General features: G+C 34.8%; 1 protein-coding gene across 2 annotated transcripts in view; it reads left to right on the forward strand.

Annotated features, from left to right (window-relative positions):
• The window catches only part of DPYD (dihydropyrimidine dehydrogenase), a 922,996-nt gene that overhangs the window by 275,466 nt on the left and 624,005 nt on the right, over positions 1–23,525 (forward strand). For both annotated transcript variants that reach the window (XM_070779940.1, XM_070779937.1), the window contains exon 8: positions 906–993. In XM_070779940.1, the coding sequence (XP_070636041.1) occupies positions 906–993 (88 nt within the window). The remainder of the gene's footprint in view (positions 1–905; positions 994–23,525) is intronic.

Here is a 23,525-nt window from a genome sequence, read left to right on the forward strand (position 1 = left end):
AGTAGAGGAATCTTTATAGTATTTACTTGCTAGGATGTTGCAGGGTGTTTCTTTCTACACGACCTGCCCACCTCCTCAGTCAGCAAGTTCAAGATCTGAAAATTGGCTCATGTCTGGGAACTGAGCAATGTATTGTGACTTTTAATAGGAGTGTCCACCTCTGACTCCTGACTTTATTCATCTTCCCTGGACAGTGCCCACTATCAAAATCCTATTGATTTTTAAAAGGGATTTATTGCCTGGGAACTATATTCAGTATCTTAAAATATAATGGAAAATAATTTTTAAAAGAATATAGATATACACACATATATGTTTAAACAAATCACTTTGCTGTACACCTGAAACAAAATATTTTAAATCAACTATACTTCATTAAAAAAAAAAAAAGGCTTTATTGAAATCCCACTACCTCTCTTTTTTCTTGTATGTATGACCCCAGCCAAAACGAATCTCTCTGTCCCCTCAATTCTTGTAGACATAATGCTGATCACACTCTGTTGTTTGTTATACTTATTTCTGTATATCTTCTGCACAGATCTTGACTGTACATTAGGCTGAAACTCTCATTTATCATTTTATTCTTTAAAATACCACACATAGTGCCTTGAACATACTGAGAAACCTGTGAAAATTTACTGACTTGATTTTAAATTGCTAACTTTTCTTCTGCCACTTAATTAAAAGGCAAAAATGCATTTAGCCATTAAGTAGAATATGTTAGTGTTCTATTTGTATACTATTTTATATATGTAAGCCTATATACTAAAAGACAAAATATTTTCATATATATATATATATGGAATTATATATGTGTGTATTAAGCTAGATTATTTTTGATGTTAAAGATTAAGATTTTAATTATTCAAATGCCAAAATCTAATTACCAAAATCCTTCTTTACAGATAATTTGTGGTAAAAGCCTTTCAGTGAATGACATTACTCTTAGTACTTTGAAAGAAGAAGGGTACAAAGCTGCTTTCATTGGGATAGGTAAGTAGCTTATTTTCAAATATTTTTCTTTATATATTTTTTTTTTACTTCCTGACAGTATTCAGAAGAATAACTACCTTCAGACATTTTTTGGTAGAAGTTGTGTCTGTTCAGAAAAAAGCAGATAGAAATGAATGGCCAAAGAAAATTTTCTGTTTTATAATGAGTTGCACTTTCTCACCTCATTATAGATTGACTTGGACAAGACAGTCTTTATCTTCCCATTCTCTCACCATATTCTCGTCACCAGTAAACATCTAAGATGCAAAGTGTTTTCAGGTCATGCCACAGAAGCTCAGAATTCAGGCTTAGAAATATCTAGCTGCTGTAGCTTTCTCTTTATGATAAAACAAATTAGTTAAATTGATATTAAGAGGTAGAATTGGCTCATTTTCTTTTTCTACTTTTTATGATATTTTCTAAAGACTTTTCATATTTGGCTGAATTATAAAGATGTTTGATCACAGTTCTGAATATCACATAGTGTACAACTGCTAAGTCAATCAATGTGCCCTATGGTTCCATATTTTGCCTAACTATCCCAGGGAGATTGAGTTTTCTAACATGTTCCCCTTTCCCTTACTCTGTACTGAGACCAAAGAGAACATACTGTTGATATAATTTATTCTTTGTCTTGTGAACTTTGTATTTATTCTCTTATATGATCATATTATGAACAGTGATTGGCATATAAACTGAGTAAGTGCATCTCAGGTCTTTTAGTTTGTCATCTCCTCTCTAGTTCACTTTCTTTGAATATAAATGTCTAGTAAACCTACACAGGAGTAACAACTGTTCCATCTCTTTAAGTAATCACATGCTAGGTAACATTTATTTTGGGGCTGTCATTTTTCATGTGTTTCTAGAATAAAATCATCAGGAATGCTTTTTTGCCTACTAAATTTTTATCAAGATGGTATGTCTTCTCTTACTGGTCAGTTGATAGCAAGTCTTAAAACCATCTTGTCACTCCCTTTACTTAGGTGAAAAATTAGGAAGAGGCAAACAAATTTTCACTGCCTTCTAGCTCCTAAATGTCTTTATTCAACCTCCTTTCTTTCATAAACTTGATTGCCATTGTCATCAATATTTCTCTAGGTTATTTAAGTATAATAGTTATGTGAGATAAAAACAGGAAAGAGAAAATTACCCTTGACTTTGGCTTTATTTTTCAATATTACATTTGTACTGAGAATCTTACATAAAGAAATAGGGAAAGTATTTTTTTCACATATATTCTACCAATACCAGCAAAATTGAATCATTAAGTTGCTTTTACTCTCATCAAATGCATATTAAAATATGTTCTGTTGTTCTTTAGTTGTTAAGTCGTGTGCAACTCTTTGTGACATGGTGGACTGTAGCCCCACTAGGGCTCCTCTCTCCGTGGGATTTCCCAGGCAAGAGTACTGAAGTGGGTTGGCATTTCCTTTTCCAGGGAAAATGTGTTTAGTTAATAATAAATGAAAAATTTAGTCAGGCAATAGGTCTGAAACATTGGCAGTTTTCAATAGCTATTTGAAATTCGCCATTGTAGTTTCCTACAGCAGTTGTATGTAAAAGATATGGAATTGTATATGCTAATGCGGTTTCATGTATCTCTATGAACTTTGTCCACAAAGAAGCTCTGTACTGAAGAGATAGGGGCCAAATAAACAGCCGATACGCTGAAACATATCCAAATTAACTGCTCAAGAAGCAAATTATAACAAAATTGGGAAGAATTGAAAGTTTTATAAATCTGAGTGGTTTCAGTTATAAAGTGCTATCTTCCATCTGCAAGAATCAGGAATGTTTCAGAGTTTTCTTTTATTCCATTAAGTCCCCTTACATATGTTATTTGATAGTGCTACATCCCATTCACAAAACTCCATTTGACTCTGCATTGAGGTGTGAATAAAGCACTTAAAATGTGAAGTCCTTTCATATTTATGTTCCTGTGCATTTTCATGCTGAGAAGTGAATCTTTTGACATTTTAGTGTAGTGATGTGTAGAATGCAGTTATGTTCTCTTTGAGTATTCTCTATGAAATATGTACAAGAAAGTTTCATCTTGTCAAAGAAAAAAAAAAAAAAGGAGAATGGTGTTCTGTGTATAGGAGACAAGTAGCCTTGCTCTCCAGGAAGTACTTACTTGACACTCTTGATTGCCAAGTTGGGAATTTATGACCTTTCTATTACCATCTGACAGCCTATTACTTAGACAGCCTCACATCTTTACATGCTTTTGTTCATTCACCATGCTTCTATATTGTAATTCGACTTCACTCACTTTGTTTACCTACCTTTTCCTACTTAGGATAGAGAAGTAAATTTTGGAATAGGAATTCTATATCACTCAGGATATAGGTTTGGCCACTTTAAGAAAGGAAAATAATAAAGACTTAAACAAGATATATGTTTAGTCCTCTCTCAGTTTAACAGTGTGAACCATCCTCAACACATGCCTTCCATCTTTGGTTCTTAGGTGGCCAGTCTTTCCACATTCCTGCTAACAAAAATTGGAAATAAGAAAGGGAGTTCCTTTCCTCTTAAATTTATGACCCAGACACTGCACATGTTACTTCTGTTTTTATCTTATTGTCTACACCCTAGTAATATAAACATACCTGGCAGCACAGGTTGCAGGGAAATATAGCCTCTAGCTGAGTGGACATAGTGCTCCATTAAACTTCTATTCCTATAGAGAAGGAGGATGATAGATATATAGAGAGGTCTCGCCTTTGATGTGCATCATTATTTGTATTTGACACATAGAATCCTTATTGAGAGAAATCAGTAAGCAGGTAATAGCCAAGAAAGAAACTCAGAACTTAGCACTCAACCTGTTGGTTATAATGATAATGGAGTATTTTCTCTTTCTGTCATTGGGAATATCATATTTTAGACCTATGTTTGTAACTATGTCTCATTCTGTGTTAGTCTAAAGGAAAAATAAAAACTTACGTTTTAATTAAATACGACTTATGAAGGATAGCTTTGTAAGTCCGTGCCTAAGTCCATAGCATGTAAGTCCATCTCAGCTTCTGAAGATTACTGGTTTTTAATATTGTTTGTGCTATTGCTGGTGAAAAGTTGCTCACTTTTAGTTTTTTTCCAAATTCTAACAGAATCCATTAAGGAAACTATCTCATTGTACATACATCATTGTGAGACTGAAAAAGTATGTCTCTTTACCCATGAGAGGTTTAGTTTTTTCTAAGTGAAATAAAAATAAGTGAGATAAAGCTCTGTGCCTTATTCAAACTGGATTGAGTTATCTTTGAGATAATTGGTATTTTTTTCAAAGACTTTAAATTTTTGATATTTTTATTGAAATAAAAGCACTGGCACAGTATGTTACTGTGTTTAGAAATAAAGTTAGAACATCTTCTGTACAAGGTTTTTTCAAAGTATTGGATGGCTTTCTTTGGTACAATTATATAAAGTTTAAAAATAAAATAAAATTAAAAAAAATCAATATAATGGATGACAATCATCATTTTTTGTTATTAAAAGTGAGCACAAAATAATAGAAAATATCAGTGTGTTGCACATTGTTAGGGTGAGTATTATTTTGAGAAAAATGTTTTTCCATCATATGTGTATTTGGTTGGTGTATGTGCTTGCCCATGCATATTGCATTATACGGGAAATGTGTTTTTAAAATGTGGTTTGGTAGTCAATGCTCAAAATCCGCTGTTGTACATTGTAAAGGCCCTAAAGCACTAATTGCCTTTTCCCCATAGCACGACAACCCTCTCAATAAGCAGCTGCTGAGTGAATTAAATAGGTTTTGCATGATTACAGTATTCTAAATATTTGTTTCTTTTTGTTTTAGTTCTTTGGGTAATTATATTCTAGAGCCAATCTGAGTATCACTGTTCTAGGTGACTGAAGAATCAAACCCTTAACGTTTAATTCAAAGTAGCCTATTTCCCTCCCCCACCCCATTTTTTTTTTTTTTTTTGGCTTCAGTAGGTCTTTTGGGGTATGGGCACTCTCTAGTTGTGTAGCACAGGCTTACTTGCCCCGAGGCATGTAGAATCTTTGTTCCCTGACCAGGGGTCGCACTTGCATCCTCTGCTTTGGAAGGTGGATTCTTAACCACTGGACTGCCAGGGAAGTCCCTCTCTTCCCATTTCTGATCGTCTGTTTTATGGTAATTTACTTCTTATATTCTCATAAAGCATGACAGTGTTGAAAAAACTAAACAAACATGTAAGGGAAGGAACATCCACGAAGGCACTCTCAGAAAAGGTGTAATGCTTTATATATTCTTTTGACAAAGTAGTTTTTTTCTGAATTTTTGTTTTTAATACTTGGGGGAGAGAAAGAATTATGGGGTAAATAGGAGTAAAATGCATAATTATAGTCACAATAGATAAAAAGGGAGCAGAGACTGCAGGAGGATATTAAAAAGCTGAATATCACCACCCTATGCTTTACTTGTGTCGATTCCAAAGATTTCTCTTGAGTTTACTTGTGACCGTCACTATTCTCCTTTCATGTTACTAGGCTACTCCTTAGCCTCCTAACCAGTTTTCTTGGCCACTATTAGCCAAACAACAGAAATAGTGATCTTTTTAAAATTAGATCTCATCACATCATTCTCTCATTTAGATTCCCCCATTCCCCATTCAATAGCTCCTTATTTTCTTCAAAATACAGGAAAAATTCCTTAAAATAGACTGCCAAGGCTTTTCATAATTTATTAACAACTTATGTCTTTAGTGACTTATTACATTAGGTGTTGCAGACATTTGAAATATTTTCAGTTTTACCTCATCTCAATCTTTTAAAATCAATTTTTGGACTTGGTGTTGCCTGAACCCAGAACTGTCACTATTTTCATATTTGTGTTTTTACATGTACTTTTTTCTACTTCATGTAATTCTCTTTGCTTATAATGATCCATCCCCTACCTTCACTCTTTACCGTGGACAAATAAAGCCACTTCACCATCACCAGTCATCACACCATCATGTTTCTGTTCCCTCTCTGGATGTCTAGATCAGATTTTAGCATTTATTTCCATGTATCATAGTAGACTGGTTATGTATTTGTTTTCACCACCAGTTGTTAAAACCCTTGTAGTTTGAAGAGTCTGTGTGCCTTCAGTTCAGTTCAGTTCAGTCGCTCAGTCATGTCCGACTCTTCGCGACCCCATGAATCACAGCCCGCCAGGCCTCCCTGTCCATCACCAACTCCTGGAGTTCACTCATACTCATATCCATTGAGTCAGTGATGCCATCCAGCCATCTTATCCTCTGTCATCCCCTTCTCCTCCTGCCCCCAATCCCTCCCAGCATCAGAGTCTTTTCCAATGAGTCAACTCTTTGCATGAGGTGGCCAAAGTACTGGAGTTTCAGCTTTAGCATCATTCCTTCCAAATAACACCCAGGACTGATCTCCTTTAGAATGGACTGGTTGGATCTCCTTGCAGTCCAAGGAACTCTCAAGAGTCTTCTCCAACACCACAGTTCAAAAGCATCAATTCTTCATCGCTCAGCTTTCTTCACAGTCCAACTCTCACATCCATACATGACCACAGGAAAAACCATAGCCTTGACTAGATGGACCTTTGTTGGCAAAGTAATGTCTCTGCTTTTGAATATGCTATCTAGGTTGGTCATAACTTTCCTTCCAAGGAGTAAGCGTCTTTACACATTGATAAATCTTCAATGTCTAGCATAGTTCCTGGCACGTAGTAGGAACTCTATAAGTATTTTAAAATTATTGATATTAATGCAGCTGTTTTGACTATTTGCCAAAATAAGTTGGTAGGATGTTAAAATATGTTGGAGTTTTAGGGTATTACAATATTAATCAAACACAAGGGGAAATAGCTACTACATTATTTTTAAGGTAGTGTTACAATATAAATGAAATAAAGAGTAGGGACAGTGATATTAGTGGTAGTGATAATGACAGTAGTAGCAGTATTAGCTAAAATATTCTATTCTCAGTCTTTAATATAATTTATGCCATTCAATTTTATTATGACCTTTGAAGTAGATATTATAAACTCTATTTTAAGGATAAAAATTAAGGTTAAGCAATGTTAAAGAAAACTAGTAAATGGCAATCAAAACATGGAAAGATAATTTTATACAGAATGTGGAAAAAATGTAATAAATGCAAACATCTATGTGTGGGAAGTTGCTTCAGTCATGTTCAACTCTTCGAGACCCCTTTGGCGACTTAGCATAGATGTTTGCATTTATTTCCCAACCCTGGAATCAAACCCAAGTGTCTTACATCTCCTCTATTGGCAGGCAGGTTATTTGCCACTAACGCCACCTGGGAAGCTGGCAAACGCCTATACTTTGGCATAAAAAGCTGTTGCAGGGCTTCCCTAGTGGCTCAGTGGTATGCTAATGCAGGAGATGCCAGTTTGATACCTGGTCCAGGAGATCCCACGTGCCACTGAAAAACTAGCCCAAGCACCACAGCTGTTGAGTCTCTAGAGTCTGAGAACTGCTACTACTGAAGCCTGGGCTCCCTAGATCCCATACTTTGCAACAACAGAAGCCATCACAATGAGAAGCCCTTGCACCACAACTGGAGCATACCCCCTGCTCACTGCGACTAGAGAAAAGCCTTCACAGCAACAAAAACCCAACATAGCCAAAAAACAAAAACAAAACAAAACAAAAAAAAAGAAGAAGAAAATTTTAAAAAAGATTTGAATCAGTTCTAATGAGGTAGATGAAACTGGAGCCGATTATACAGAGTGAAGTAAGCCAGAAAGAAAAACACCAATACAGTATACTAACGCATATATATGGAATTTAGAAAGCTGGTAACAATAACCGCGTATGTGAGACAGCAAAAGAGACACTGATGTATAAAACAGTCTTTTGGACTCTGTGGGAGCGGGAGAGGGTGAGGGTGGGATGATTTGGGAGAATGGCATTGAAACATGTATAATATCATATATGAAATGAATCACCAGTCCAGGTTTGATGCAGGATACAGGATGCTTGGGGCTGGTGCACTGGGATGACCCAGAGGGATGATATGGGGAGGGAGATAGGAGGGGGAGTTCAGGATTGGGAACACATGTACACCCGTGGCAGATTCATGTTGATGTATGGCAAAACCAATACAATATTGTAAAGTAATTAGCCTCTAATTAAAATAAATAAATTTAAAAAAAGAAAAAAAAATTATTGCAGACACAATGACTGAAAATCAACATGTTAGTTGATGACAGCTGTTTATATTGGGGAGTTCTACTTAATGATCTTGAGCATGGAACTTCATAATCTGAAAGAATTAGGCTTTATTCTTAGCCTTACTTTTCTTATTGTTACCACCATTGAGTTTCTTCCGTTGCTATCAGAAAAGAATATTTTTTAAATGTGATGATGCCCAAATATTGTAACAGCTGAAGAAGAGATAATTACAATTAAGGAAATCCATTGAGAGACCTTGGTATTAAATTTGCTAGTGTGGCCTTTAGTTAAATCTCTCTTGCCTTCTTAGAGCCAGAATTCTTCTCTGTAAAAGTTATTCTTAATTAGCTTTTTAATCAGGAGTTTCTAAATTGTACACAATCACATATACTTCCATTTATTTAGAAGACAATTAAATGGGGTTTTTAGACCACCCATTTCTGAAAACCTGAAGTTGTTTAAGAATTATGCAAAATTCTGAATAGATTATTTTAAAATAATAAACCTGACTTAATTGTAAGTGAAAGAAAGATCATGGATATTTTGCCAATCCACATTTTTTAATTTGCAGTAATGTCTACTCTAGTGTCATTTGTAAGTACTCTGGTATAATTGTGAGATGGTTCCCAAGAATTCAGAAATGAGGGAAATAGAATTCCAGCTGAGAGTTCATTAAATCATCACTTAATGGGTTCAAGCAAAGCCCCCAGAAGGAGATAAAATAGATGTAGGGCAATTAGTCTTTGATCATATTAACATATCTATAGAAAGTGCATCTTAATCTGCAGAAGCAGTTAATAGGGGCTGGTCAACTTTCCAATCATAGAAAAGGCAGCAGGGGTTGGGGGGAAGAATCTGAGGAAATTGGCGGTGTCTTTTTAAAGGCATCTAAGTCAAAGAACCTGGAGTTATTTGATCCCCTATCATGAAGATATATATTAAGTCCATTCTCCTCTAAATTTCCTTGTTCTGAGTTTACCAAGCTGATACTGATTCCTAAACAGTTCAGTTACATTAGGAGACTATTCTAATCATGTCAGGAAGAGTAAATCTGGTCCCTAGGATGCATATCACTGCTTCTCTGAGTAATCTTTTTTGTTGTTCAGTCACTAAGTCGTATCTGACTCTTTGCAACCCTATGGACTGCAGCATGTCAGGCTTCCCTTGTCCTTCTCTCCCCTCCAGAGTTTGCTCAGTCAGATTCATGTCCATTGAGTTGGTGATGCTATCTAACCATCTCATCCTTTGCTGTTATATGATACTCTGATATGAAGAACTTTCCACCTACGGTAACACTACATAAAGATAAGTTATATATGTCTCGATACTTTTTTTTGACTGTCAGTACATTCAGAATAAGTCATATTTTCTTAGTATGACTTTCAACTGACTATCATAGCGGTCCAAAATATACCCCTTTTTAACCTTCCCACTATCACATTTCTAGCCATTCCTCACAGGTAACCTATAATCTCCCACCATTATACCTTGGCTTATACTCTGAGAAAAACTTTGTCTGTCTCCATATGGTAAAATGAATACTTATTAATTTCAAATGATATTTCCTGCATGAGACTCTTATACTCATCCTGCTGATATAAACGTTTGCTCTATGTTCACACATAGCAAAATGTTTTATTTGTTATTTATAGGGCTGAATTTATTTTTCTTCTTATTTTTGGTTATGTGCATATATTCACTCCTACACCCCATGCACAAATACACAATATTAAAAACCTGTGAGAGCTGAGATTAGTTTTTTAAATGTATTCTACAGTTTTAGCATGTTTCTTGAGACATTTAGTATGTCAATATGACTTTTTGAAATTTAATGATCAAAATCACTGTGGACGGTGACTGTAACCATGAAACTAAAAATGCTTACTCCTTGAAAGAAAAGCTATGACAAACATAGGCAGTGTATTAAAAACAAGAGACATCACTTTACCAACAAAGGTCCATATTGTCAAAGCTATGGTTTTTCCAGTAATCATGTATGGATGTGAGAGTTGGACCATAAAGAAGGCTGAGTGCCAAAGAATTGATGCTTTAGAACTGTGGTGCTGGAGAAGACTCTTGAGAGTCCCTTGGACAGCAAGGAGATCAATCGTCAATCCTAAAGGAAATGAACCCTAAATGTTTTGTGGAAGGACTGATGCTGAAGTTAAAGCTCCAATACTTTGACCACCTGATGCTAAGAGCCAACTCATTGGAAAAGACTCTGATGCTGGAAAAAATTGAGGGCAAGAGAAGCAGGTGACAGAGGATGAGATGGTGGGATGGCCTCATTGACTCAGTGGACTTGAGTATGACCAAACTCTGGGAAATAGTGAAGGACAGGGAAGCCTGGTGTGCTGCAGTATATGTGGTCACAAAGAATTGGACATGACTGAATGACTGAACAACAATAAATTGAAAAAGTGAAAAGAGAAACAAAGGAAAAAGTTGAAAAAATGGCATAATGATTTCTTTTTTTTTTTTTTATTTTTTTTTTTAATTTTATTTTATTTTTAAACTTTACATAATTGTATTAGTTTTGCCAAATATCAAAATGAATCCACCACAGGTATACATGTGTTCCCCATCCTGAAGAAGTTGGAAACTATACTTGATCAATTAACCTTTTTAAAATTCATGTAGTTTTCAGGTACCTTATTTTTGACAAAATACAAAGATATGTTCGTGATTTTCATTACCTGCTCAGAGGCATGCATGCATGCTAAGTTGCTTCAGTTGTGTCTGACTCTTTGTGACCTTGTGAACTGTAGCCCTTCAGGCTCCTCTGTCTATGGGATTCTCCAGGCCAGAACACTGGAGTGGGCTCCTATGCCCTCCTCTAGGGTGTCTTCCCAACCCAGGGATTGAACCCCAATTCTTATGTCTTGCATTGGCAGATAGATTCTTTACCACTAGTGCCACCTGTGAAGACCTATTCAGGGCAATAAGTTTCTAATTCTAAATGGTTTAGTTAATAACATTTTTACATTTATGCCAAATCATTACACCAAATATTATAATGTTGTTGAATATTAGGTATTTTTGAGCATTTTTAGTAAAGGCAAAGCTATTTGCTTGAGGGTGTTTAGTAAGTATTTTATGGTAAAGATAATGATACAAGAAAATATTTTTTAAAAAATAGATTTTTCTGCTGGTAGAATTTCTGGAATATTATAGGTGCTCAATAAATATCTATTGAACTAACCATTGATTTTAAGCATATTTACTACTTCCATATAGTAGTCAAAAAGGAAGTAATTTATTTAGCAAGATGATTATTATAAAATATTCTGTAGTTCATGTTCTTTTTATTTAAAATTTTATAAAGGAATGTAATTATATTTTAAAATATTGAATGCATCTTTGGATTTCTTTGGATAAAGACATGGAGGCATTTCCATTATATTTCTCTATATATTTTTTATAGAATGAAAATATATTTCACTTACAGTAGTTGCTGAAGTAACAGGAGCCCATTTTTAAAGCACTGTACTTTATTTTATTTATTTTTTCTTTTAGCAGTTCTCAATGAGTTATGGGCTTCCCTGATGGCTCAGTGGTAAAGAATACAACTGCAATGCATGAAGTGCAGGAGTCATGGGTTCCATCCCTGGCTCGGGAAGATGCCCTGGAGAAGGGCATGGAAATCCACTCCAGTATTCTGGCTGGGAAAACCCCAAGGACAGGGCAGCATGATGGGATACAGTTCAAAGGGTCACAAAAAGTCAGACATGACAAAGCCACTGAGCACGCATGCACACAATGGCTTATGACTGATGGTTACATTTTTTTGGTGAGTGAAAATCATTGTCTGAACTTGGAATGGGATATTATTGAACTTTCACTATGGAAGTTAGGATGGATTTTCTTAAGTATAGTAATCATCCTTTAGGCATGGGTTATCCTCTACAGCTAGAATTTTGATGTTGAAGGATAAACTTTGAAATAATTAACAAAATTAGAAATCACTTAGATAGTGTATATTATCATAGAAGTATTAAGAAATGCCACAGTACACAACCTCCATCTCCAAACCCCCTGTTCAATGAATTTGTATCTAAAATTCATGACTGTATCAAACACACATGTATAAAACATCAGTGATTTCCATTTAGAGTTGAGGCATACTATTGGGGTAAAGATAGTTTTATTCACATTACAAATTACACAACTCTGTATATCTTACCTTTTTGTAAATCACTGTATTTAAAATTTGATAAAGGAACCCATTAAACACAATGAAAGATTTAAGAGAGGCATGAGAAATGATATGGAAATGGCAGAGTTGATGTAAATTAGAGGAAACTAGATATATTTCTACATATGCTTTAGTGTTCTATCAGTAGAAGTAAATTTTCCCAAGGAATAGAAATAAGAAAATTTGCAAGCTAATCTGTGTCTTATTTATCACTTATTTACTATTTATACAGGTTAGATTATACAGTCTTTGGCTAGGAGCACTAGATCAGATGAACAAATACGCTTTTCCATGGGCTTTTGAACACCTTCTTTGACATAAATGCTTAAAAGCAATGTGTTCTGAAGAAGGAGGCGTGCTTTGAAGAGACTTCATTGACATAGTATTTTAAGTAATGCATCTATTTTAGAAACAATTCAATTGAAATTGGTATCAAATTGTTTTTTCTACAGATCCTATCTTTGAATGGTTTAGGGGGCCTCAAGCAAAATCATTCTCTGAATTCCTCAAGGCTCTTTTGTATGACATAAATTTATTTAAATGAATAAATGGAAGTCAGTGGGGGAGAACTTAGATTGGTTACATTCAGTTCAGTTCAGTTCAGTTCAATTCACTTCAGTTGCTCAGTCATGTCCGACTCTTTGCAACCCCATGAATTACAGCATGCCAGGCCTCCCTGTCCATCACCAACTCTCAGAGTTCACTCAGACTCATGTCCATGGAGTCGGTGATGCCATCCAGCCATCTCATCCTCTGTCGTCCCCTTCTCCTCCTGCCCGCAATCCCTCCCAGCATCAGAGTCTTTTCCAATGAGTCAACTCTTCGCATGAGGTGGCCAAAGTACTGGAGTTTCAGCTTTAGCATCATTCCTTCCAAAGAACACCCAGGACTGATCTCCTTTAGAATGGACTGGTTGGATCTCCTTGGATTACTCTTTCTTAATTTTTTAAACTCATATTCATAATATTATTTAAGTTATATAAGGAGTTAATTATGAAGAAAACAGTACTATGATCATGATTAATTTATTTTATTAAAACAACATAAATCTTCAGAGTACACTTAAAAGCATATTTGCCATAGACATTGAAGAAACAAGTTTTAAAACAAAATTTTGATTTATTTACTTTTTTTATCTCAAAATTTGCGAGAAACTTGATGTGTGTTATCTTCTGATTAGCCATGCAGTGCCACCTGGTGTGCAGATGGGAAGTACATTACACATCAGAGGCTCTGTTCACACCCCCCCTCCCCAAACACAAACTTCCATGACAGGAAATTAACAGATGTTCACTTTGCTTGTGTTATGGAGATAAATTGTGCATCCAACTCTTAATTCGTAAGTTAAATTTGGAGAAGATGTTGATATTGAGTTAATTAGTCAAAGATTATGTCAGTACATCCAGTTTACTGGAAACAAGTAATGTTAAATGGAAAATTGCTACCTTGGCTGTTTAAATTCCTATTTTGTACTTCATTCTTATGTACCTGACGGTTTTGTTTTTTAAACCTTAATATTTATATTTTATTGATAAATTTGTCAGTGCTGGAATAATTTATTTTAAAATTTACTGCAATTGATATTTCTATGACTGTTTTCCTTTTACTGAAAGAAAACAAGTCTTTTTTTTTTAATTTTATAAAGACTATATCATATTCAGGTGCATTGCCACTGCTCTTATTCTTTTAATCTTATCATCAGCTAATCATATTTCAAAGTATGTTATTAAACTTCTACCATAGCTGCTAAGGGTTATAGATTGCAAAATAAATTTAAGGGTTTTGATTGATTTAGAAAATAATGCCTGCTGCTGCTGCTGCTAAGTTGCTTCAGTCGTGTCCGACTCTGTGCGACTCCATAGATGGCAGCCCACCAGGCTTCCCTGTCCCTGGGATTCTCCAGGCAAGAACACTGGAGTGGGTTGCCATTTCCTTCTCCAGTGCATGAAAGTGAAAAGTGAAAGTGAAGTCGCTCAGTCGTGCCTGAGCAACCCCATGAACTGCAGCCTACCAGGCTCCTCCGTCCATGGGATTTTCCAGGCAAGAGTACTGGAGTGGGGTGCCATTGCCTTCTCCGAAATAATGTTTATTTTAATGATATTCATAAATAAGAATTGTGTACATGTGAATATATTGAAGGACTTCCAATATCATTGGAATGCCAAAGCTGAAGCTCCAATATTTTGGTCACTTGATGCAAGCAGCCAACTCCTTGGAAAAGTCCCTGATGCTGGGAAAGATTAAGGGCATGAGGACAAGAGGGTGTCAGAGGATGAGATGGCTGGATGGCACTACTAATGCAATGGACATGAACTTGGGCAAACTTTGGGTGTTGGTGAGGGACAGGGAGGCCTGGCGTGCTGCAGTCCATGGGGTCACAAAGAGTTGGATATGACTGGGTGACTGAGCAACACATATAACACATATAGCAGCTAAATTTCTTGAAGTACTGACTTGTTTTTAATATTGTAAAGTAATTAGCCTCCAATTAAAATAAATTAATTGAAATTAATAATAATAATAAAATATGAATTGTTTTAATTATCTTGAAGTAATTTTAGATATTTCTGATTCTTTCATTTCATGCATACATAAATTGTGTCTGAAAGAAATTAAGTAATTTGTCTTTACTAGAAGATTTGAATTCAGGTCCATCTGAAACCAAAGTTTTACCGTTAACCAATACAGTGAGATGGTATTGGTTATATATAATGATTTAAATTTTTAAATTCATTTACAGATTGTGGTGAAATACTCATAACATGAAATTTATTATTTTAACTATTTTTTACGTGTACTGTTCAGTGGCATTATGTGCATTCACCTTGTTGCACTATGATCACTCACTACCATTCCTCTACAGAACTCTTTTCAAAATGCAATTGAGGCTGTATACCCATTTAACAACGCCTTATTCTCCCTTCCCCCTGTTCTCTGGTAACTACTCTTCTACTTTCCATATTTATAAATTCTACTATACTAGATACTTCATATAGGTGGCATCATACAGTATTTGTTCTTTTGTGCTGACTTATTTCACTTAGTATAATGTCTTCAAGGTTTGAGCTTCCCAGGTGTCACAGTACTAAAGAAACTGCCTGCCAATGTAGGAGACACAAGAGACACAGGTTTGATTCCTGGTTGGGGAAGATCCTCTGGAGGAGGAAATCTCAACCAACTCCAGTATTCTTGCCTGGAAAATCCCATGGACAGAGGAACCTGGCTGTAGTCCATGGAGTCATAAACAGTCAGGCACAACCAAGTGACGGGCCACACACACATACAGACACTTTAAGGTTCATCTGTGGTTGAGCATGTGTCAGAAATTCCTTTTATTTTTAAGGCTAAATAACTTTCTGTTTTATGTATTACCACATTTGTTTATCTTTTCATCTGTCAGTGGACCCTTGGGTTATTTCCATCTCTTGGCTGTTGTGAATAATACTGCTATGAACATGAGTATACAAATAATCTCTTCAAGTCTCTGCCTTCACCTGTTTTTTGTGTATACCCAGAAGTGGAATTGCTGGATCATGCAGTGATCCTATGTTTAATTTTTCAAGGAAATTCCATAATGTTTTCTATAATGACTGCATCATTTTATATTTCCACCAGCAATGCACAAAGATTACAATTTCTCCACATTCTTGCCAACACTTACTATTTTCTGATTTTTTGTAGGAGCCAAAGTAATGGGTGTGAGGTGGTATATAAGGACTTTTAATACTTTTATTTGCATCCTAATTATCACCAACAGAAACTTGGAGTGATAATATTAGATGTAATAAATGTTAAAGATATATAGGTTAATGCAGAATTAATCAAGAGAATGAATTAGAAGAATCTCTCTGAGTAAAATAAAATTATTTTTTTGAATTCATGAGGACCTCAGTTGGATTATAAGCTGACAGGATGGGAAGAGAGTGCAAAATTCAGCAAGGAGTTCAGTTTAAAAGGGTCAGGGAATATTAAAAGACAGAACTTAAATATTAATGTCTATTTGAGATTCTAACTGGTAAAAAAAAAAAAAAGTCAATTGAGAAGTCAGTGAAATTTTTCTCTAAAAAACAGAAATCAGTATTTACTTTTAGGTTTTGTAGGCCATATTGTGTCTGTCCCAACTACCAAACTCTCTGCCTTTATAGTGAAAAAGCAGGCGTAGAATAGAATATATGTAAATGCATGAACACAGATGGCTGTGTGTCAGTAAAACTGTATTGTAGATAGAAGACCAGATTTGGCCAGCAGACTGTAGAATAAGGGATTACTTAAGAATATTAATTGCTTATATTTTCTCATAGTTTTGAGACAAGAGAAACTTTTACATAAAAGTCTACATATAATGAAAATCAAGTTAACTTTTTAGTGTAATACCACCTGTTTTGAGAATGTGTACCTGTTTGTAGAATACTTCTAAGAACAGCAATATAAAACCTGTCTTTGAAGCAGAAGATGTATCTGTCACTGTATATTTTGTTTGCTGTTGTTGTTGGTCAGTTGCTCAGTTGTGTCTGACTCTTTGCAACCCCATAGCCTGTACCCTGCCAGACTCGTCTTTCATGGGGTTCTTTAGGCAAGAATACTGGAATGGGCTGCCATTTCCTTCTCCAGAGGATCTTCCTGGATCAGGATCAGGGACTGAACCTCCATCTCCTGCATTGGCAGGTGGATTCTTTACCACTGAGCCACCAGGGAAGCCTGTTTATTTTTTGAATGTTCTTTGAAATAGGCTACTGTAAGTGGGTCCCCACATTTTCATGTTCATTAACGCACCTGACTTCCTCACTTCTTAGTTACTAGTTTAGCAAATAGATTATCTGAAAAGTGTATCCAGAAATAATTTTCTTCCTGATGCCACGACTGTATTAGTTTTTTAAAAGCATTATTAACATAGGTAAACTTGCTGTTTTTCTCAGGTTTATATTTTCATCCTTTAAAAGTAATCTTTGGTAAATAAATATATGCTTTGTTTCAAATCAAAGAAAAAAATAAAATCATAGCCAAGATTTAAAATCACAGCAGGATTGAGATTGAAATCACTCAAAAAAAATTTTTTTTGAAGTGACTGATTGTTATAAAGGTGTAATCTTATAAATTGTGATTCATGGTTAGTTTTTTTCTCATTGATTTTTGATAGGTAAAAAAGAGCATATGAAATAAAAATCTTCTTTGCTTTAGGTTAGGACATGATTTATAAAATCTATGTAACTTCTTGCTTCCCTGGTGGCTCAAACTTCTTTCTATTTTATTTTGTTTTCTCTCTCAACTCTCCATTATAATTTCTAACAGTTAGCCCCTACTGATTCAACCTGGAAGTAGCAAAGAGGCGTTCAGACCATAATTCCTTTTATTTTTGGTACTCAGGGAAGTAAGTTGGTCATTATTTGGAACATATCCTCACATTTTTATGCAACTGCATCCATCATCTTATTACAAAAGACACATAAGGTATTTGTTATATAGCAAAGTCTATTAAAGATTGTAGGAAAAGTATAACTGGTAAATGAAAAGGATAAAATTAAACTAAATACTAATATGAAAAATGTGGCTATTGAATTTGTAATTTTTCTTAGCTTTAAAGGTAATAATCAAATAGAAATGCATTCTCCTGTGCTACTCAGTGGAATAAAACACATTTTATTTTAGTTCAGTATCTGTTTGACCAACTGTAAAAATATATTGAATTCAAGACTAATTTATTCAATTTTTGTTTTTTTCTTAAACTTGACTTAAATTGGATTTAGGTTTGCCTTTATGGTACTTAGAAAAATACCCTCCCCTAAGAAAAGTAAAAACTAAAACCCAAATGTTGATTATAATTAATAATGAAAAAATCCTATTGTCATTTTTGAAAGGTATAATCAGTTGTTATAAAATTAAAATTTTTTTGTATATAAATTTACTTTCTAAAGAGGAGTACTCTGACACAGTCAATAAATGAATTATTAAAGTTGTGTGACCATATCTATGTTTTCCTCTGCTATTGACTGTAGAAATGCTTTATTAATGGGGGACTCTAGACACAGTTGAATCATTGTTATGTATATTTTATGTTCACCCTTATAATAAATTTTCGGTAGTGATTTACTAAAATTTCTAGTGGGAAAATTCTGGGCTATTATAGCATGGATCATATGAGGAATAAAAAAGACTAAGTCTGTAATGATTGGTTCAACAGTGAAGTTTCCTATTAGAAAGGTAAAGATTTGACCCTAAAGCTCTCAGATTTCCTTGTGACTATTTTTCATTATATTTAAATACGTTCTTTTTCCTTCTACATATATGTGTTTGTGTGTACAGGTATACACATGTTATAGACACACACACACTCGTTATGAAAACACCTCAGTTCTGGGCATGTGTTTTGGAGTGGAGTTGTTTGTTTCATTTTAATTCTCAAATATCATATTTTTGCAATTTATAGTCAACTTTCTGAAAAATAGAAGCTTGAGGAGGATAAAGTGAAGAAAGAGTAATTTTGTAAAGGCAACATAATCTTAAAGTTATTTCTATTCTATCACCACCTTTTTTCTGTTGAATGAGATTCAGAAAGCAGCCTAGGGAAATGAGGAGAAGCAAACCTCACTTGTAGAGTTTAGAAGTTTTCTATGTATCAGGACCTCTAAGAACAAAATAAGGTACAGTTTAAAAGTGCTTTGACACAGTATCATATTAAAAATTAGTTTTTAATAGTTTAATATATGTAGCTATATTTTTTACCTAACTATGTCCATATAGTCTGAAAATGTTATTTGAAAAATCTAGTATTTCTGTGTTATTCTTCGAGTCCAACTCTGGCATCACTGAAAAATATCAACAGACATACTTAAAGTATTATCAGTAATAAATGACTTTCATTCTCAAATCTAGACATCATAATAAAAAGCAGAGACATGCCTTTGCTGAAAAAGGTTCGCATAATCAGAGCTGTGGTTTTTCCAGTAGTCATGTATGGATGTGAGAGTTGGACCAAAAAGAAGGCTGAGCACTGAAGAATTGATGCTTTTGAATCGTGGTTCTGGAGAAGACTCTTGAGAGTCCCTTGGACTGCAAGGAGATCAAACCAGTCAATCCTAAAGGAAATGAACCCTGAATATTCATTGGAAGGACTGATGCTGAAGCTGAAGCTCCAGTACTTTGGTCAGCTCTGATGGGAAGAGCTGATTCACTGGAAAAGACCCTGATGTTGGGAAAGAATGAGGGCAGAAGGAGAAGGGGGCAACGGAGGATGAGATGAATGGATAGCCAACTCAATGGATGAGAGTTTGAGCAAACTCAGGGTGACAGCAAAGCACAGGGAAGCCTGGTATGCTATAGTACATGCAATTGCGAAGAGCAGGACATGACTTAGCAACTAAACAACAATCATTCTACAATTTTTATAATGCTAAATCTTTAACTCCCATTATTGCTTATATCACCTCATTTAGTTGTTTCATCCAGTAAATATTGAGTTCTTAATAGGTGATTAATATGGCCTTGCTATCAAGAAGCTTGCAGTTTTGAGGGAATACAGACATACAAATATTTCCTGATTATTCCCCAGGTATCTGTTTCTTTCTTTCCTATGATATGTAAGATGGTGGCACAACATCTAAAAATGGTATTTTCTTACTTTTATGTGCTTCTATTTAATTCCTCCTAGGCTATTAACCTCTATAGGAAAAAGACAAATCAGAGATTATGTAAGGGGCACAAGATGAGAAGGACACCCAGATATAGGGAATATCACATGTAACAGCTCCTTATTGTTGCTGTAGCTTTTACTGCTAGGAGTATGTTCTGGAAGACAGATTCAAACAGATAGAGTCAGATCTGCAGATGTTACATGGTTTGCACATGAGTTTAGTTTAGTTGGTTAGTGTATTTCTTTTGTACTGTGGAAGATGAAAGAATGTAATGTGAGAGGTAAGAGATATGAAAGATAATTTGGTGGCACTGTGGAAATGGATTGGGGAAGGTCAAGATTGGACACTGGGAGATTTTTACATTGCGCCTATTAAATAATTCAGGTAAAATAAAATTGAAGGTCTGAAGTACGGCTGTGAGAGCTGAAAGCAGGGAACAAGCATGAAGAAGTGCAATGAGTAGGTCTTAACACCTGATTAGATATGATCAATGAAGAAAAGGAGCAAGGATCAGCAAGGCAGGTGCAGAATTGAAGGAACAGCTATAATCAAGGATGGTTTCAACAATTCTTTTGACCAGTTGGATGGTGGTATCAGTTTACCAATGGAATAAGAAAGGAGAAGATTATGAGTTCTGATCTGACCTCTTCCATTTGGGATTCCTTGTGATATCCCAGTGGAAAGATGCAATAAACCCTCATCTGTAGCTGATTATGTCTGTAAATCAAATGTGAAGTGTGGGCAGGAAAGGTGAATTTGGTATTACTAGCTGCGTGCCTTAGCAAAAATAAATGAATAAATAGATAAGCCTTAAAGCTGGTTATATTCAGTCAGTATCCCACGATTCATAATTATTGGGAGTAATAGAACTAATGCAAGTTGTCTTTTCAGTGAAACTGGCATATGGTAAGGAATTAAAAAATGGCAGTCATTACTCTTATCAGCTTATATGTATCATATGAAGCCTTGGCATCAGTGGAATTACGTATTTGTTTTTTATAGCTGCCCTATATGGCTGAGAAACTAAGGCCCAGTGAAACTGTATAACTGCCCACACTTAAAGAGTGTGATATTCAGACACACTGCAATTACTTTATTCTAATTCTCTATCTATGAATATTATTTCAACATGACTTACTCATAGTTATTTTTACTTTTTTTTTTATTTTTACATTATTTTGTCCTTAGCATAGATTAGAAAAAGTAATGTTAGCTCACATAAAGAAGCTGAATTTCTTTAGTGGGATGTTGGTATTAGCTGTTGATGTACAGAACCAATATCCCCAAACCTGGATATTATTTGCTAAGGAGTTAGAAATGTTAGATATTTGTCAAAAGTAAGCTTGGGATACTAAATAATATTGAAAATATACCTTTTAAAACAAAATTTTGTATAATACATATGTATTTAGAGAAGAAATTGGAAAAGCAATTTTTTACTTAAAAAATAATCTTGGAGTCCTTACAAAGGAAATGGCTAACAAGGGTTAACATGAGATATAGTTACAAAAATTATTGATTTTTTCCATAAAGACATGTTTACCAAATAAATCAAGATGTGTGTTTTCAACACATTTTCAATAACCAATAAAATTATCTTGCAAAAAACTATCCTGTTTTCCATAATTTATTTTTAACTTTGCTTCTTCCCTAGAGCATTGTTACTGGCTTTCTGTATTTTGTAGTTTACCTAAATATAGTACTACTATCGGAGAAGGCAATGGCACCCCACTCCAGTACTCTTGCCTGGAAAATCCCATGGACGGAGGAGCCTGGTAGGCTACAGTCCATGGGGTCGCTAAGAGTCAGACACGACTGAGCGACTTCCCTTTCACTTTTCACTTTCATGCATTGGAGAAGATGGTAACCCACTCCAGTGTTCTTGCCTGGAGAATCCCAGGGACGGGGGAGCCTGGTAGGCTACCGTCTATGGGGTCGCACACAACTGAAGTGACTTAGCAGCAGCAGCAGCAGCAGCAGCAGCAGTACTACTATGTGCTTAATACATTTAGAAATTCTCTTTTAATTACACAACTATTAAATAGATACATCTCTAAAATTACCTTTTGCCATCATTAGGGTTCAGTATTGTATTCTCCTAATGTCTGGAAAATATGCATTATGTATTATGGAAATGTAAAATCAGTCTTCACAGATTCTATATGTTTTCACAATGCAGAATAACTGAACATATGCTCTTCACAAACCACTGCAGGTTGATTAGTATAGAAAATAGAGGGAAGGAGGAATATCTTAGGCAAGTCTTTTATCTCAGAGCTTATGTTTACCTTCTTAACAAAATGAATTTGTAGTAATGAGTTGCCCTAAACTCTACCCAGTACTTATTACTACAGATAATTTTTGTTAAATTTACTAAACAGATCTTTTAAACATTGGTAATTGTTGTTGTGTTAAATTCTTTTCTCCTCAACATTATAACTTTTTAGAATACTGATAACAATATATAAAATTATTCATTCATTATTTTTATTCAATTTTTAAAAATTATACTGGTTTTATTTCTATTCAAAAAGAACTAATTTTCCAAAAATGCTTAAATATGCTATTAAAATCACCTACCATTCAGTTGAAAAGTGTTGTATATTTTTCTTCTCAAATTGCTTGCAATGGACAGTTCCCTTTTATTTATAATAGGATGCTGAAAGGATTCTGGGATCCTATGGGAATTCTTAACATGTTCCTGATCATCCCAACCAGTGTAGATGAGTGACAGGATACCGAACAGTTAAACACAAGCTTGTTGATCACAGATGTCAGCTCTCCTCAAATAGTTATAATGAAAATGAACTAAAATCCTCAGCCAAGTCATTTAGAAGGTTTTAAATGTCTATTAATAAGTCTAGAGAATGTTTCATGATCACTTTGTGAGGACTGTTTTGAAATGCAGCTTTCTCTGATGGGTTCTAAATCTGAGTTGTGGGAATTGTCTTTGTTGAGTATTTTGAAAAAAAACTTTTAAAAGTTCTATCAGTAACTTGATAAACTTGAGAAAAACCATTCTAGAAAGTTCATTTGGTGTTTTTGAGTTTTTCTTATCTAATGCAAATAAATCTCACCTGTCAAATCATAAATGTCAAATTTGGCATGAATCATCAATGCCTAAGAGCTTTGCTAACATCTTCTTGAATGCTTACTATGTGTTAGAGTCTTTGTGCACATGATCTCATTGGATCTCGTGTAAATTGCACTATAATTCCACAGAGTAGGTGTTTGTTACATCAGTTTTAATGCTGAAAAAACATGTCTAGGGTAGAAAAGTTACTTGCCTAAGATCACCAAGATTCTCAAGAACTGAAGCATATATCCAAGCTTTGTGGTTTTCTTACCATTCCACTATATTCCATAGAGTAATCATGGGGAAGTAAGTTAAAAGTGGTGTATAATGGCTTAAGGGAAGAGGAGAGGTGAAAAAGTTATAGTTACTGTTTTAATAGAGAAATCTGAATACATTTTATGGCAAGGCAAAGAAGAAAATGGAAAACAAAAGTTTGAAATGATGATGTTTAAGGAGGAAAAGGTGGGTAAGAG

This window comes from Bos indicus, chromosome 3 (assembly GCF_029378745.1).
Source record: "Bos indicus isolate NIAB-ARS_2022 breed Sahiwal x Tharparkar chromosome 3, NIAB-ARS_B.indTharparkar_mat_pri_1.0, whole genome shotgun sequence".
Classification (NCBI taxonomy): domain Eukaryota; kingdom Metazoa; phylum Chordata; class Mammalia; order Artiodactyla; family Bovidae; genus Bos; species Bos indicus.